At 35.0% G+C, this 18,780-nt stretch overlaps 1 protein-coding gene across 1 annotated transcript; it reads left to right on the plus strand.

Annotated features, from left to right (window-relative positions):
- The first annotated feature begins 16,354 nt into the window (after positions 1-16,354).
- LOC139894076 (cytochrome P450 94B3-like) lies at positions 16,355-17,787 on the plus strand. Its single transcript, XM_071877275.1, has one exon. The coding sequence runs from the start codon at positions 16,369-16,371 to the stop codon at positions 17,785-17,787; it is 1,419 nt and encodes a 472-aa protein (XP_071733376.1). The 5' UTR covers positions 16,355-16,368.
- Positions 17,788-18,780: the final 993 nt, after the last annotated feature.

Consider the following 18,780-nt stretch of genomic DNA (forward strand, 5'->3'; position numbering starts at 1 on the left):
AAGTAAGAGTTCTCTAATTCAAAGTGGACCTCATAACCGAGACTCGTAATCCTAATTCAATGTATTTGATGATTCAATCATTTGTTATTATCTTTTAATCTCGTCGACTAACTTACATCGAACAAATACGTTCATGTAAAGTATTATTCATTCAATACCTTGATAGCATTCCAAATTCATAAAATAGATCTCATATCTTATATTCATAATAACTAATCCGTTCAATGTTTCATTAATATAACTCAATTTAAAATCAGACATATGTATATGTATATATATATATATATATTTATTTACACATAATTGTTCGTGAATCGTTTGGCATGGTCAAAGGATATTTGATTACAGAAATATAGTTTCAAAACTTTCGAGACTCAACATTACAGATTTTGCTTATCGTGTCGGATATATATAAAGATTAAAGTTTAAATTTGATCGGAAATTTCCGGGTCATCACATTACCTACCCGTTAAAAGAAATTTCGTCCCGAAATTTGATAGAGGTCGTCATGGCTAACAGTATGAATGTTATTATGACGAATGTAAACTGATACATAGAGTTTTATCATCATTGAGTACTATAGATAACCCAATTTGATTATGCGAAGAGTATAAGTGACGCTATCGCAAAAGAGTGAAAAATGAATAAATGCAGGTTTGACTTAACCGGCGGCGTATTCAAGATTGATTTCCGGAATTTAAGGAATTTAGAAGAAATCTTCATAATAAGATTTGATTCTTCGATAATTAAGGAGATTTAGATCTTCTTTGGTTGAACGCGATAATCTGCCTCGATTGTTCTGTCGGATATTTCCCTATAAATCCGCCTTCTCCATTTCCTTACGACTCACACCCTCTATTCTTTCTTCCTCAATTCATATTTTAAAACATTCGTTAATATGCTCCATCCCATCCTGATCCTTGATATCCTCTTAACGTTCATATCCGTCATTCTTCTTTTTAATCTGCCACCAGAAGAATCTATTTACTTTTACTATACTCTAGGGTTTATAGTGTTTTTAGTTCTCCCGTGTCTTTACGTTGCTATATGCATCGATATATACGGTTTGTAATTTTTTTTGGATTGTTGCTAGATTTTTATATCTTCCCTGATATTTCGATGTCCCTGCTTCTGTCTTCTATAATCATCATCATCCATAGTTAATGCTCTCTTCTATTTGCTGCGGTTTATACCCCACATTTCCATTTCGAAGCTTTGTCCTTTCGTTTCTTCTTCTTGCGATTAAATAGCTCTTGTAATGGTCCGGAATTCATATGTATGGATTTAAGAAGGAATATAGTAATTGTTCTAAGAAGGAAAGGGTAATGGTAAATCCAGATTTGTTAAATTACCAGAATACCCTGGAAAAGACCGAATCATCAAGAAATATTTTCTTGATATATTTAGAGATTAGATAGAATGTAAGAGTCGTGTAAATGATACATGATGACGGTATGTCCTGTGAATCATCACGTCCATTAGAAACTCAGCATGAATTACTGTAATATAATGACGTTGATCAAGTGTCATTATATTATACTAACTCATGCATCAGTTCCCAACACTACTTCAAAAACATTCATATTCGAATTTTTCAGAATTTAGAAACTAACACAGTTTCTTTTATGTTGCAGATATTACGGAGAGATAAATGATACTTGATAAGAATAGTTGTGAAAATATCTCCAAAGATATGGAGAATATGTATAATGGAAGATACGAAGATATCTTATAATATTTAAGATATGATGATGATGAAGAATATCTGTCTGTGAAGGTTTAGAATAAGAAGTAAGGTGTTTGCTAACGAGTTCAGCAGGCACTGATTTATTTGGATTCTTTGAAGGCAGATTCAGTCTCTATGATTTGCCCACGGCTTCCTTCATACTTTGCTCAATCCGTTTTTCAGTACCAAATCCTTTCTTTTTCTGAGCTTTACCAACTCACTATCTTTTATCATCAAACTTTTGACCGTTTAAACCTTCTACCATTTTTATGTTTCCTCTGCATTTAATGCTATAATATCTGAATCACTAATTATCAATCCGAGGTGGGTTCAGAAGAATCGTGTTTTTAGATGATTAAACGCTGGTGGTAGTATGGTGGAATATGAAAGGTTCCCCTAGTAACAATGACGAATGGGCAACATATCTATCGAGGTTAGAATAAGGCTAGTCCGACTGCGAAGTCGAAATTGACTTGCTGGAGCTGTGACAAAATTGACTATTTTGAAAGGAATCGTAAAGTTGTTTTTGCTAATAAATGATAAAGAATTCGAGGCGGGTACGTGTCAAACTACGACCCTAGTTTCGAGAACTTTTCAGGTACAAGACTTCGGGTAGTGTGTGGTTGGATCATCATCTCGATTGTTCAATGTTTGAAGTGTCTTCCGGAATTTCGAAGGGTTTTAAATGCAGATTGTCATAGTCAATATCCAAATGATGAAATCGTCTTGAATCCTGAATAATTTTAATATACTTCTGAGTATTACGAATAAAAATGATGTTCTGTCACAGTTTTGAATTCAAAGTATGACTTTGATAGATGTAGGAATTCTAAGAGTGATGTCTTCTGTTAACTCTTGACTTGGATTTTGATTTGTCAAAATTAGAATATGTAATCAAATTTGGATGAGAATAGCTATTTTGATTTTTACGAAAGAATGTATATTGTTGAGAGTGCAGTGAATACAGTTGGTAATTGCTGAATCAGATTCAAAGATTGTAATATATTAATTGTGAATTTCAATATCTCTCGGGTATTACCTACCCGTAAAAAAAATTTCACAAATAATATTTTGAACAAGAATTCTCATTACAATCTTTATGAAAATATATGTGGGTATATTTTCTTCAGATGTAGTACAGATTCAATGAGTTAATATCATACTAAGCTCATTTGATTTTCGGATTGAATTAGAAATGAATTTTCTCTAAAACATTAGAGATTACATAATCTTTGCAAAGTATTTTACTAATGTAATCAATGCTTCAATGTTTATATGTATTTTTTTTAGTGAATCATGCTGATGCTCATAGAACTCTTGCTAACTTCACAAGATACGAATATTGTTTTCCCGTAAATTTCGGGTATATCGAAGATGAAAGTGTATAATCAAACATGTTATTGAATGATACACTTGATTTATTATGAACCGGAGTTCATTAGATTGAAACAGAGATTGTGGTTAACGATGATTAAGTTGTTAATGAAGGATGTACATCATAAGATATTAGTAATATGAATTTAAACGAGTAGTATCTACTCTTTTTCAATTCATACTTAATAGCTTAGTACAAAAAGATTTATTATAATTCCAGAATTCATATATATAAAATATATAACAATTCTTCAGAAGGAATGAGTTAATACTATATAACTCGTTGATACAACATATTCGTTGTTGATTGGTAACGATTTCCACAGTGATTCTTAAACTGATGGGATTTGTGATGTCATAGGTGTTGCTGATTCTGACGATGCTGACGTTACTGACTATACTGGTGATGCTAATGGTACTGTTGCTGCTGATGATACTTCCGGTAATTGCTAGTGATGCTTGTATAACAAGTAAATCGCGCACCATCCTTGTTAGGGTTTCGATTCTTCCTTGACTCATTTTGGTTCACTCATCTGATTTAGGGTTAGGGTGGAATTAGATAATCTCTAAGACTTTAGAGATTACATAATCGCCGTAGATTATTCCTCCGATGAAGTTATGAATCAATACTTCATCGTTTGTTGTTGTTGGTACTCCTTGGTATCTATGATGCGTGTGATGTTGATATCCGAGGTATAGATTATGATGTTGAGGCATGTGATGCGAATGTGATTGTTGATGATGGTAATGGTACTGTTGGTGTTAATGATGATGATACCGTTGATGCCGGTGATGATGCTGATGTCTAGAGTATTGAGGTTTGCGATGTTGATGTTACTGGCGGTACTGATTATGCTGCTGGTGCTGCTGATGGTGTTTGTAATCCTTGCACCATAAGCTCCAAAGCCGTCACGCGTGCACGAAGTTCGTTAACTTATGCTAGTACACCGGGATGATTGTCGGTTGGGACGAGCGGATAAATAAAATCTAGGATTTGATGTAGGATATAATCGTGACGAGATACTCTGGAAATGAGAGAGAAAATGATTTCACGAACAGGTTCGCCGGTAAGTGCTTCAGGTTCATCGCCAATAGGGCAATTTGGTGGATGGAAAGGATCACCTTCTTCTTGTCTCCAATAATTGAGGAGGCTACGAACCCATCCCCATTTCATCCAGAATAGATGATGGCTGATTGGTTGATCCATTCCGGTAACACTGTTTTCGGAGCTTGAGTGGAATTCCATATCGGCATAACTGTCGGAATCTGAGGAGTTCGAACTAGTTGAGGGATCCATCTCGTATGATCAGAGAAAGAATTTTGGTATGAAATAGATTGTAGAATTTAGATTTGGTATTCCTCAATACATAATTTACATATGTATATATAATACCAAAATCCCATAGATTTCGGATAATCTTTGAAAGATGTTAGTCAAAGTTCACAGTGATAGATATGCTAAGACAAGAATTCGTCTATACACTATTATGTAATAAATGCAGGAAAACGCGTCTAGTCTTAAGGATGATAAGCAAGTGATTTTTGACACAAATGATAAGTAAAAACTTTTGACATGCAGACACGGTCGAAGTCCAGACTCACTAATGTATCCTAACGACTTATCAGTTAGACACACTAATGCAGACCTGGTTCGCTAAGACCACCGCTCTGATACCAACTGAAAGGACCCGTTCATATACATTATAAATGATTCACAATAGTTGATTACATTGCGAGGTATTTGACCTCTATATGATACATTTTACAAACATTGCATTTGTTTTTAAAAGACAAACTTTCTTTACATCGAAAATTGACAGGCATGCATACCATTTCATAATATCCACTATCCAACTATAAATTGATTAATAATAATCTTTGATGAACTCAATGACTCGAATGCAACGTTCTTCGAAATATGCTATGAAAGACTCCAAGTAATATCTTTAAAATGAGCAAATGCACAGCGGAAGATTTCTTTAACACCTGAGAATAAACATGCTTTAAAGTGTCAACCAAAAGGTTGGTGAGTTCATTAGTTTATCATAATCATTTATTTCCATCATTTTAATAGACCACAAGAATTTCATTTCCAGTTCTCATAAATATACGTCCCATGCATAGAGACAAAAATAATCATTCATATGGTGAACACCTGGTAACCGACATTAACTAGATACATATAAGAATATCCCCTATCATTCCGGGATCCTCCTTCGAACATGATATAAATTTCGAAGTACTAAAGCATCCGGTACTTTGGATGGGGTTTGTTAGGCCCAATAGATCTATCTTTAGGATTCGCGTCAATTAGGGTGTCTGTTCCCTAATTCTTAGATTACCAGACTTTAATAAAAAGGGGCATATTCGATTTCGATAATTCAACCATAGAATGTAGTTTCAATTACTTGTGTCTATTTCGTCAAACATTTATAAAAGCGCATGTATTCTCAGTCCCAAAATTATAAAGGGTAAAAAAAGGCAAATGAAACTCACCATACTGTATTTTGTAGTAAAAATACATATAACATCATTGAACAAGTGTAGGGTTGGCCTCGGATTCACGAACCTATATTAATTATATATATTTATATGACGGTCAATATTTGTCTAACAATTTAGGCCAAGTCATAGTGTACCACAATCCTAATGCTCGAGTCTGACTCAACAGTATAGTAACATGTTATATTACCCATGCTCAGTTAGGTCAAAAGTCAAAGGTTAAAGTAAAAACGAGGTCGCATGCAAAAATACAATAACTTATACAAAAAAAATTTTTTTCGGTCAAACATGACTAAACGACCACTTCAGCGATTTTTAGAAAAATTAACGGAACTCCGATTGATAAACGGTCCAAGGATAAAAGTTACACATTACCAAAAAGATTAAGCATAAATTTTACAGAAGTAAACTAAAACTAGACAACTCGTAGTTGCCAACGCGGTTTCGGCGTTTCAAAGTTAATTTTTCAGCTTTAATAAAATTTACAAAAGTGACCGAGTAGCCTACTTTGGAGATTTTTAGAAAATTCCTCGAAACTCGGATTGACAAACGGTCAAAGCCTTCAAATTCTCGTTACCACAAAGATATAACATGATTTTTGGTAAAAGTAAACATACATCAGGCCGACCATGACAACTGATACAAAACTGACATTTTTAATAAAAAGTTTCAGCTCTTTTTAGAATTTTAAAATGTGATCAAACAGTCAACATTGACGATTTTTAGAAAAATCGTCGAGACTCAAATTGACAAACGGCCAGAGTTGTTTGTTAGACCTTACAGCAAAGAATTCAGTGGTATTTTTGTTTTAATCTGAAACAACGCAGATCATCGAGAATTTCAGTTTCCGTATCGACGTTTCATCAAAATTTACAAAACTTCTTTTATCCATAACTTGACAACCGTTCAACGAAACGAGACGTGCTTTATATGAAAATTCATCTACTCGACGAGTAGAATCCAAATAACCACTTTTTATTACCCAGAAAATTAGTTCACTAATTATTAACAACATTTTTAATTACGAAATTAATTGTTTAATTCATAACTTTCTAACCGTTCATCGAATCCATTCGATATCTAAATGAAAAGTTTTTAATTTTTCGCTAGCTTTCCAAAGACATGCATATCTTATACCTTATCTCATCTCTAGTATAACAACCTTTAAGATTCATCATAACCTATCTAAGGGCAATATCAAAAGTACAAGCATGCATAATCCTATTTTCTCGAGCACTAGTCAGGGATACACTATTAATATGTAAAAATTAAATTAGGAGTACTCACGTATCAATATTGAGATTCAATATTGCAGGAAAGGTACGTAGACATAACGGAGTTGACAAACACAAGTTTGACCTCACAAGCATACCCATGAACAATACCCATCACCTCCATAGCCATAACTCATAATTTCCCTAGCCCTATCCTACTCATAAAACTCATTTTGAAATGACCCGCTCATGACCTCGTCGTAATATTTTATGTATAAATAATAATATTAATCCTACTAATAATAATATTAATAAGATTAATAATAATAATTAATCTTAATAATAATAATAATAATATAAATAATAAAATTTATAAGAGAAGAGGGAGTAATATAATGAACGTATATGTGTGTGTAAACTAATCAAGCTTGCAAGCTTTATACAAGTGTGGTGTTACTTCATGTGGTCGCATGACCACTTCCACCAACTGGTATCCATTTTCAAATCTTGCCGACATCTATTTTCTTTTACACATATAAGTTTATGTATATATTAATTAATATATAATATATTAAATCTTTAGAATTAATTAAATATTATATTATATTTACGCTCATGGTAAAAATATAATTTTTACAAAAATGACACGGTCGTGATCTCACGACTCATGTACCACTTTCAGTTTTTCGGGCGCACTTTCGTATGTTTAGAAAACTAGCCTTTTATGTTGCGTGACGTGTACCTTTTACAAAAATTAGACTTACATAACAATAATTTACCTTTATAAAAATATAACTTGTAAAGTTGAGCGTTGTGGTCATTTTCTTCTACAAATCAAAGTCTCGTTGTTTGTCAAAATATTTTATTTTAAATTAAACGTTTTGTGACATATACTGAAATGTCCCGTTCTTATTGATTAAAAACGTTCCATATTAATTGATTTCGTTGCGAGGTTTTGACCTCTATATGAGACGTTTTTCAAAGACTGCATTCATTTTAAAACAAACCATAACCTTTATTTCATCAATAAAGGTTTAAAAAGCTTTACGTAGATTATCAAATAATGATAATCTAAAATATCCTGTTTACACACGACCATTACATAATGGTTTACAATACAAATATGTTACAACAAAATAAGTTTCTTGAATGCAGTTTTTACACAATATCATACAAGCATGGACTCCAAATCTCGTCCTTATTTAAGTATGCGACAGCGGAAGCTCTTAATAATCACCTGAGAATAACATGCTTAAAACGTCAACAAAAATGTTGGTGAGTTATAGGTTTAACCTATATATATCAAATCATAATAATAGACCACAAGATTTCATATTTCAATACACATTCCATACATAGAGATAAAAATCATTCATATGGTGAACACCTGGTAACCGACATTAACAAGATGCATATATAAGAATATCCCCATCATTCCGGGACACCCTTCGGATATGATATAAATTTTGAAGTACTAAAGCATCCGGTACTTTGGATGGGGTTTGTTAGGCCCAATAGATCTATCTTTAGGATTCGCGTCAATTAGGGTGTCTGTTCCCTAATTCTTAGATTACCAGACTTAATAAAAAGGGGCATATTCGATTTCGATAATTCAACCATAGAATGTAGTTTCACGTACTTGTGTCTATTTTGTAAATCATTTATAAAACCTGCATGTATTCTCATCCCAAAAATATTAGATTTTAAAAGTGGGACTATAACTCACTTTCACAGATTTTTACTTCGTCGGGAAGTAAGACTTGACCACTGGTTGATTCACGAACCTATAACAATATATACATATATATCAAAGTATGTTCAAAATATATTTACAACACTTTTAATATATTTTGATGTTTTAAGTTTATTAAGTCAGCTGTCCTCGTTAGTAACCTACAACTAGTTGTCCACAGTTAGATGTACAGAAATAAATCGATAAATATTATCTTGAATCAATCCACGACCCAGTGTATACGTATCTCAGTATTGATCACAACTCAAACTATATATATTTTGGAATCAACCTCAACCCTGTATAGCTAACTCCAACATTCACATATAGAGTGTCTATGGTTGTTCCGAAATATATATAGATGTGTCGAAATGATAGGTCGAAACATTGTATACGTGTCTATGGTATCTCAAGATTACATAATATACAATACAAGTTGATTAAGTTATGGTTGGAATAGATTTGTTATCAATTTTCACGTAGCTAAAATGAGAAAAATTATCCAATCTTGTTTTACCCATAACTTCTTCATTTTAAATCCGTTTTGAGTGAATCAAATTGCTATGGTTTCATATTGAACTCTATTTTATGAATCTAAACAGAAAAAGTATAGGTTTATAATCAGAAAAATAAGTTACAAGTCATTTTTGTAAAGGTAGTCATTTCAGTCGAAAGAATGACGTCTAGATGACCATTTTAGAAAACCTTGATAGCATTCCAAATTCATAAAATAGATCTCATATCTTATATTCATAATAACTAATCCGTTCAATGTTTCATTAATATAACTCAATTTAAAATCAGACATATGTATATGTATATATATATATATTTATTTACACATAATTGTTCGTGAATCGTTTGGCATGGTCAAAGGATATTTGATTACAGAAATATAGTTTCAAAACTTTCGAGACTCAACATTACAGATTTTGCTTATCGTGTCGGATATATATAAAGATTAAAGTTTAAATTTGATCGGAAATTTCCGGGTCATCACAGATCTTCCATTAGTTGTTTCAACCATGTAATTTCTTGTGTTGCTGATGATGCCGATGGATATTCTGCTTTGGTGCTTGATAAGGATACAGTTGGTTGTCTCTTGCTGCACCATGATATTACTCCCGATCCAAGACTAAACATGTATCCAGTTGTTGATCGCCGTGTATCATAGTCTCCAGCGTAATCAGCGTCACAATATCCAGTCACGTGACATTCTTTTGTTTTCTTGTACAAAATGCCAAAGTTAATAGTGCCTTTAACATACCTTAAGATGCGTCGTACAACATCAAGGTGAGGCTTCTTCGGATTGCTCATGTATCGACTAACCACTCCAACTGCATAAGATATGTCTGGCCGGCTTAGTGTGAGATAAATAAGATTTCCGACCATCTTTCGATACATTGTAACATCTTGAAGACTTTTTCCTTCATCTGCTCGTAGTTTTGTATTCGGATCCATCGGAGTTGAGATAGGTTTTCAATTAAGCATTCCGTACTTTTGTAAAAGATCTCGCGCATATTTCCGTTGTCCCAGAAATAATCCTTCTCTTTTCTGCTCTATTTCGAGTCCAAGAAAATGTTTGAGTTCTCCAAGCTCCTTCATATGAAATCTGATAGACAGATTCTCTCTTGTTCTTTGGATCTCCTCATAGTGATCTCCCGTGATGATTAAGTCATCCACATATACTAGCACTATGGCTAGTTTTTCTTGATCTTGTTTCACAAATAAACTAGAATCTGAAGGAGCAACTGTGAAACCACTTTGTACTAAGAACTCGCCAATCTTTCCGTACCAAGCTCTTGGAGCCTGCTTCAATCCGTATAGTGCTTTCTTTAATTTGCAGACATGGTCAGGATGGGACTTGTTCTCAAAGCCTCTTGGTTGCTCCATATAAATTTCTTTGTCAAGTTCTCCATGTAAGAAAGCGTTCTTGACATCCATCTGCCACAGCTTCCAAGATTTGCTAGCGGCTAAAGCTCGTAGAGCTCGAATTGTTGTGATCTTCGCCAGTGGACTAAACGCTTCTTCATAATCCAGCCCATATTGTTGAGAAAAACCTCTAGCAACAAGTCGAGCTTTATACATTTCAATGGAGCCATCTGATCGAGTCTTCACCTTGTAAACCCATTTACAAGATATTGGTTTTACATCTTTTGGCTTTGGAACTAAACTTCATGTCTGGTTTTCTTTTAGTGCATTAATTTCTTCTTCCATCGCTTTCTGCCATTCTTGACTTTGTGCTGCTTCTTCATAAGTGGAAGGTTCAATAGGTATTGATTCATCCACATGAGCAGCATTGGCATACCTCGGATTAGGTTGCCTCAGCCTTGTTGATCTCCGTAATTCTTGCACATGCTCCTCGGCATCCATTTGGCTTGGACGAACCTCTTCGGATGTAGATTGATGTACCCCATTTTTCCATGGACTCGTTTCCTTAGAGTACGATCCATCTCCTTCTTTAATTGGATCCGATATGTGCTCTTTATGTTATTCTTTCTCTTCTGGAACTTCTTCTAATCCATGAGATTCTGGAAGCTCTATCTTTTGAGGTGACCACCATGAAGAAGCTTCATCAAATACCACATTTCTTGAAGTACGACACTTTCCAGTATTTGGATCACAACATCTCCATCCTTTTCTTGATTCATCATAACCGACTAAAATGCACTGAATTGCATTCTTATCAAATTTGCTTTGTAGATGATCTGGCACGAAGACGTAGCATACACATCCAAAAACTTTGAGATGGTTGACGGTTGGCTTGATCTTCCATAATCTTTCATACGGTGAAATATGCCCCAACTTTGTTTGTGGAAGCCTATTTATCACGTATGATGCAGTTCTCATACATTCAGCCCAAAATCTTCCTGGCACATTCTTACCATGAAGCATACTTCTACAAGTTTCGGCAAGGTGACGATTCTTGCGTTCTGCGACTCCATTCTGTTGTGGAGTATTAGGGCAAGTTAATTGCCTTCTGATCTTGTGCTTCTCAAGATACATATTGAACTCAGTCGATAAATATTCTCCTCCATTATCTATGCGTAAGCACCTAATCTTATTATTGAGCTCACTTTCTATCTTCTTCTTGAACTCTTTAAACTTCTGAAAAGTCTCCGACTTTTCCTTCATGAAGTAAACCCACACATACCTTGAGAAGTCATCAATGAATGTCACCATATACTTCATTCCTCTAAGTGATGTTTGTTTCACTGGGCCAAAGACGTCTGAGTGTATGAGCTCTAGTGGTGTCTTGGACTGATGTTATGACTCCTTGAATGGCAATTGGTGAGCTTTTCCAAATTGACATCCAGCACATATTGTATCTGTTTGGATATCAATTTGAGGAAGCCCATTTACTATGTGTTTCACCGTCATCTCCTTTAACTTGTTGTAGCCCACATGCCCAAGACATTCATGCCAAAGACCAGCCGTCTCATTCTTTCGAGTCTTATCCACATATGCTGTTTCAGCAGATAATACATAGAACGATTCTATTCTTCTTCCATGCATAACTGGATTGCCAGCCACCTTTACTCTCTTGAATACAGACACATCTTCTGGTCCAAAGAGCACATAATTCCCTTCTGCTATCAATTGTGGTACTGATAGTAAATTCTTCTTTATGCCAGGGACAACATACACCTTCTCGAGTTGGAGCTTATGAGAGTCGCCTTCATTTGGAATTATTGTCTTTCCAATGTGAGAAATAGACAACCTTGAATTGTCGGCTATCAACACGACTCTCTTTCTTTTGTAATCCTCCATTTCTTGCAGCTTCGTCCCATCGTTGGTCATATGATTTGAGCACTCAGAATCGATGATCCAATCATCTTTGTAGTTTATTTTTGACTTTAAAGTTGTTGTAAGAGCTTGATCATCTATGTCAGCTTCAACAGAGAGTCCAGCTTCTGCATCCCATGTTTCCTCATTAATGGTTGCTTCGAATGTGACCTCTTTCTTCTCATCTCTTGCGGCGGCCACATTTCCTTCGAAAGTTTGCCTTCTGGGGAATCTACAATCTCGAGCAAAATGACCCTTCTTGCCACAATTGAAGCATTCACCATTCTTTCTCTTATCATTTTTCCCGTATTGTTGGCGATGATCTCTTCTTCCTTGTTGAGCTCCCCCTGAAGCGTTGCCTTTTGATTTTGGGTGACCCTTCCACCCATATGTCTTACTTTCTTTCATCCGAGATGTTGTTTTCTTCTTATTGGTGAAAAGTGCATCTTCTCCGTCTTTTATGGTTACTTCATTCATCTGCTTGGCCAATGTCTCTTGATTAGCCAATAGATTCTCCAGCTCTATTAATGATGGTTGAATAGGCCATCCTCTCACAGCGGCTATAAATCCATTATACTCGGATCTTAAGCCATGGATGATAATTCTCTTCATCCTTGCATCACTCACTTTCTCTTCAGGAGCAAGCTGAGATATCTCACGACAAATAGATTTCACCTTGGTAAAATACTGAGAAATAGATAGACTTCCTTGTGAGATACCTGCGAGCTCATTTTCCAAGAGCTGGAGGCGTGCTTCATTCTTCTTTGAAAATAATTTTTCAAAAATTTCCCAAGCTGCCTTTGGTGTTTTCTCGTCACGGATGTGCTCCAATAGATCCTCCTCGATTGTAGTCTTCAATATAAATAAAGCCTTCCCGGCCTTGATGTTCCATTTTCTCAAGGCTTCGAAATTTTCTTTCGGTGGAGGCGTTGTGTCACTGCCAGCAACTATTTCCCATAAATCCTGTCCTTGTAGGTAGGATTCTATGCAAGTCCGCCAATAACCATAGTTGTGGTTATTGAGACTCTTGATTCCACTGCTCGTACTTGCAAGATCTGCCATCATGACGTTCAACGTCCAATAAACTTGGTCCCAGACCAATGAGCTTTCACAGTTCCTAACTGTGCTCTGACAGAATCTCCCTTAGGGCCTTGATGAAAACAAGTCGATGTAAACGTCCAACGTTTACCGATTTCCTCCACTAGAAATGGTCTCAAATGACCCGCTCTGATACCAATTGTTGGAAGTTTCAACGAGCCAAACACACCCACTATAGAGGATCTAGACTATACTAGACTCACTACACCAACACTTTGGCGTTGATTAGCCTTTAATTTTATGAATTCTTAGTGCACAATAGTACTTAGGCGACAGTGTCGACCATATATCATTTAGGCGGTATAACCGACCATGTATCACTTAGGCGGCAGAGCCGACCATATAATAAGAACAACACAAGTGCACTAAGAACTTAAACACAAACTAAGGCTTAACCGGGAAACTTAACAAAGAACACTTTTATTAATACAAAATACAATTACAATATTACTTACTTACAAGCTTTTCTTCTCTACTCACACTCTTCTCACTTCTTACTTCTTCTCTACTTCTCAACTCACTCTTTTCACAACTTACGCACAAATGAAATCAACACCCATATTTATACTACTCCATGGAAACTTCTACACACTAGATTTTTCCATCGATAAATATCTAGATATTTTTACCACATAAAAATATCTAGATTTTTTCATTTTAACATCTAGATTTTTCTTCATATATATATATATATATATATATATATATATATATATATATATATATATAGATATTTTTTTTACATTTTAATATATAGATATTTATATACATTATTAATTTCATATTATCTAAATTTGCATTGTATTTTAACATTTAACTTACAGTGATAGTAGTACTTCTTTTCACTTTTAGCGATACAATTTTCATTTTTAATGAAAGGTTTTTTTGTGGCACTGTGTACTTTCATATCTGAATATTTGTGTGCCCTATTGTAGTTTCTTTGCTTATTGCTTGTAGTTTCGTTCAATATACCATGATGCTTATTGCTTGTAGTTTCGATCCTGGTTAATTTTTTGCTGTTTGTTTGTGTTTTTCTTCTTTTTTGTTTTGAACTGCTTTATGTTTATCTCGTTGTCATGCAGTTTGGTGTGAATATGTATGAATTTACAGTTTGGTTTGAATGTTGTCTGATGATTTTTGATTTCTCGACCGCGTCCCATCCGCATACTCTGGCGCCCCATTAATATTCCCAATAGGATCAACCTTCCCATAACGTAAAACATATCGTAATAGTACTCAACGCACTCGATGCATAGGATAGCTAACTAGCTAAAGCCCTTGAAATTGTTTATTTTTTTTTTGAACAGTCCGAGATCATCCAGGGGATTAAACCACTCACGCGTTCATCTCCCGTAGTCATAACCCGCCCCCAACTGCTGCCCAGGAGGAAACCCGGCTCAATCCGAGGCATGATTGGTAAAACCCTCCTCCCCCACTGCCCGCGCAACGCAATATGCGGAAGGCACCCTTGGGTGGAACTCAAGGGTTAAGGAGCAACTTTGTGTGCAATGTTGCACCCTACACAAGGTTGAAGAAATCAGAACTCGGGATATCTCAGCGGGACCATTTCTTGGAGTTCTCGGAGAACTCGGGGAGTTCTCGGTAGTTGACTTTCGTTGACTTTTAGGATAATTTTTATAATACCCGAGATTTGACCAAGATTTGACCGATTTTTGGCTCAGAAACTCAATTTATCGGTCGTCGACCGATTAAACCGGTCGCTGGCCGATTTTTTGGCCGATTCCAAAATGAGAACTCATCATCAACTCCAAAAAGAGAACTCATCATCAACTCCAAAAAGATTTCTAGTTCTCGATTTTTCCGATTTTTGCAACCTTAACCCCACGGGAGTTAAACTCATGACATCTCGCTAAGAGAGTCATGCCACCACACATGAACTACAAGGTAATTGTTTATTTTTTATTTTTTATTTTCATGTCTGTGACTATAACTATGACCAAGTCGACGTATAAACTTGCGCACTTAAGTTTGGATGAATTAGAATTTTGTTGCCCGTATGTTGAAATTAATTAAGTTTGACGGAATAAGAAAACTTTTTGTACAACAGTTACTTAGAGAAAAGGCAAGTTTGACTATAAAAAGGGTAAGTTTAACCCAAAAAAGGATAAATTTGACTGAATAATAGAAAAGGTAAAAAATATAAGTTTGAATAAATAAGAAAAACTTTTGTATGTAATAACTAGTACTTTTTGTCTTATGTTTGACTGAATTTAATTATAATTATAATAAATTTGTAAATGAAAGTAAAAAATAAAAGTAATGAAAATTTAATAATATCTAGTTATTTGATGAAAACACTGTTAATAATATTCACTTCTTACAATGTTAAAACCCACAATGATTCTACATCCATTCTATTATAAGTGTTCATTTAGGTTTTTATTGCTCATTAATAAGAAATCAATTTTTTAGAATAACGTCGATATGTTATAATACAGTGAATATTTGAAATTAAATATATTAAAATAGTAATGTAAACACTTGTGATTAGCTGAAATAATTATATATGTAATTTTTCTTAAATTTTGATTATCATAGCTTTACTTTGTAGAAATACAATTTGATGTAATTAAATGCTAATTCCCACCTACTCTGACTTATCTCTTTCGCATAACATCTAGGTGACATATTTAGAAAATCCCATTTGGTATATACGAGAACAATAATAATATCTAGTATCGAATATAATATCATGTCTATATATAGATGTAATTCATGTAACCGAAAATACATCACCACGTGTTTTTCCTCGACCTCGATCAACACCATTAGACCACCAGCTTGGATCCATACATTTCCATTGCCATCTTGAACCGTTTAACGTCAACACCAAGTCAACAACAATGGTTATCCTCCCTTTCATTCATCTGCTTTCTCTACTCTTTATCATTCTCTACTTATTCTCTTTGCTTCATATGTTTATAACTTCTTATGTAAGCAAATCATCTTATTCGTTCATTAACTCATTCATTTATTTCCAACTAAATAGCCACCGATTAATCGACTGGTTCACCGAACTCTTAACGATCTCACCGTCTCAAACCGTAGTCTTTAACCTATTCGGTCGAAAAAAGAAAATGATAGTCACCACAAACCCTGATAACATCGAACACATGCTCAAAACAAATTTTGAAAACTACCCAAAAGGAAAACCTTTTACGGACATTCTTGGGGACTTTCTTGGAATGGGAATATTTAACGTGGACGGCGAGTTATGGAGCGTTCAACGTAAGTTAGCTAGCCACGAGTTTAGTACGAATTCATTACGTGAATTCGTGGTCAATGTTGTTAACGAAGAAGTAACAAAAAGGCTTCTTCCATTGCTAGAAAAATGTAGTCAAAATGATGATGAGTTGGACATGCAAGATGTTTTTAGAAGGTTAGCTTTTGATAGTATATGCAAAATATCCCTTGGGTGGGACCCTCGTTGTTTAGATTACAACATGTCTGTCCCACCGCTAATGTCAGCTTTTGATGTAGCGGCAAGAGCTAGCGCAATGCGTGGCACTGCGCTCGCTAATTGGGTGTGGAGATTAAAGAGATTTTTCAATATAGGAAGTGAACGAAAATTGAAGGAGGCTGTGAGAGTTGTACATTGTGCAGTGAATGAAGTAATTCAAGAACGCCGAAAACAAATGGTTGTAAACGATAACAAGAGAGATTTGTTATCAAGATTTATATCCGCGGGTCATGATGATGTGTTAGTAAGGGATATGACAATAAGTTTTTTAATGGCTGGAAGAGACACTACGTCCGCGGCAATGACATGGCTTCTTTGGCTGCTGACATGGCACCCTACTATTGAAAAAGAGCTTACTAGAGATGTCACATTTATAACAAATAATGAAAGTAAGATGTCACTAGAATTTGATGATTTGAAAAAAATGGACTTTCTGAAAGCGTGTTTATGTGAATCCATGAGACTATATCCACCGGTGGTATGGGACTCGAAACATGCCAAAAATGATGACGTGCTGCCGGACGGGACACGGGTGTACAAAGGAAATAGGGTGATGTATTTTCCGTATGGCATGGGGAGGATGGAAACATTGTGGGGAAAAGATTGTTTGGAGTTTAGACCGGACCGGTGGTTTAGTGGACCAGAGGTGTTAAAAATCGAAAATCCTTACAAGTTTGCGGTTTTTCAGGCCGGTCCAAGGGTTTGTTTAGGGAAAGAGATGGCGTTTATGCAAATGAAGTATGTTATGGCTTCGATTCTAACCCGATTTGAGTTTGTACCGGTTTGTTCGAGTAAACCGGTTTTTCTGCCAATGCTAACGGCTCATATGGATGGTGGATTCAAAGTTAGAGTTCGTGGAAGGAAACAAGACTGACTTTAGTAAAAAAAAATTAGTACAAGTAATGTGTCACTACTAGAAAATCGTCTATTCCGAACGATACTTTTTCAAACGACAAAAGTCATCCGGGAAAACCTACTGAGCGACAAAAAAAAAAAAAAAAAAAAAAAAAAACAAAACTGTCCCACTTGTTTTTCCTTATAACTTATATGAATCTATGGCATGTTTATTATTTTTTTTTTTAAAGCAAGATAATTTTATTGATAAGGAAATGATACAACGAGGATTACAACATGAATAACACTAATTTGAGCGAAACTCGAGGACCTATACTAGATATATCGGAGCAGTATTATCAAACTTAACATCAATCACCATTACCCTCATCATCTACTAATACATAAAAAGGATTGTTTGTTTCAATTCTATCTTTGTAATATGTCTTATTATTACCTTCACCATCAATGCCCTTCCCTTTATCTGTTTTCCTTGAAACATTCTGATTTCGATTTTTCTGGGACTCCACATTCCAATTTGTTTCCTCCACAGCAATATTGTCTTTAATACCATGATTATTCTTAACTGCATTTTGCTTGATACCTTTTGCTTCTGTTGACTGCCATTGACTTTTATTATTATCAAAATTCAACTTATGAGATACCCTTCCTTTCTGACTAACAACTTTAGAGCCGTCCTCAACAAACTGGTTATTTAAATCAACTGTTTCACCATCATTGTTGTTTTTCAAAGCGTCTTTTAACACTTGTGCTGAAACTTCATCTTCTGTTTTAGGCCTAATTTTACAAGTATTAAAAGAGTGCCCAAACACTTTGCAGTGAGTGCATAAAGGCGGTTTCCATTGATAAGTCACCTCAAGTTTACCCACTTTGGCTGGAAAAGAACCAATCACAGGATAGGAAAATTCGACAAAGCTAGGAAGGTCATCAGCTGCATTGACTTCAGTCAAAACTCTAGCAAAATCTAGTCTTCCACTTTTACTTAAACATCTCTCTGAAGTAACTTTGTCCA

Source organism: Rutidosis leptorrhynchoides, chromosome 2 (assembly GCF_046630445.1).
Source record: "Rutidosis leptorrhynchoides isolate AG116_Rl617_1_P2 chromosome 2, CSIRO_AGI_Rlap_v1, whole genome shotgun sequence".
Lineage (NCBI taxonomy): Eukaryota > Viridiplantae > Streptophyta > Magnoliopsida > Asterales > Asteraceae > Rutidosis > Rutidosis leptorrhynchoides.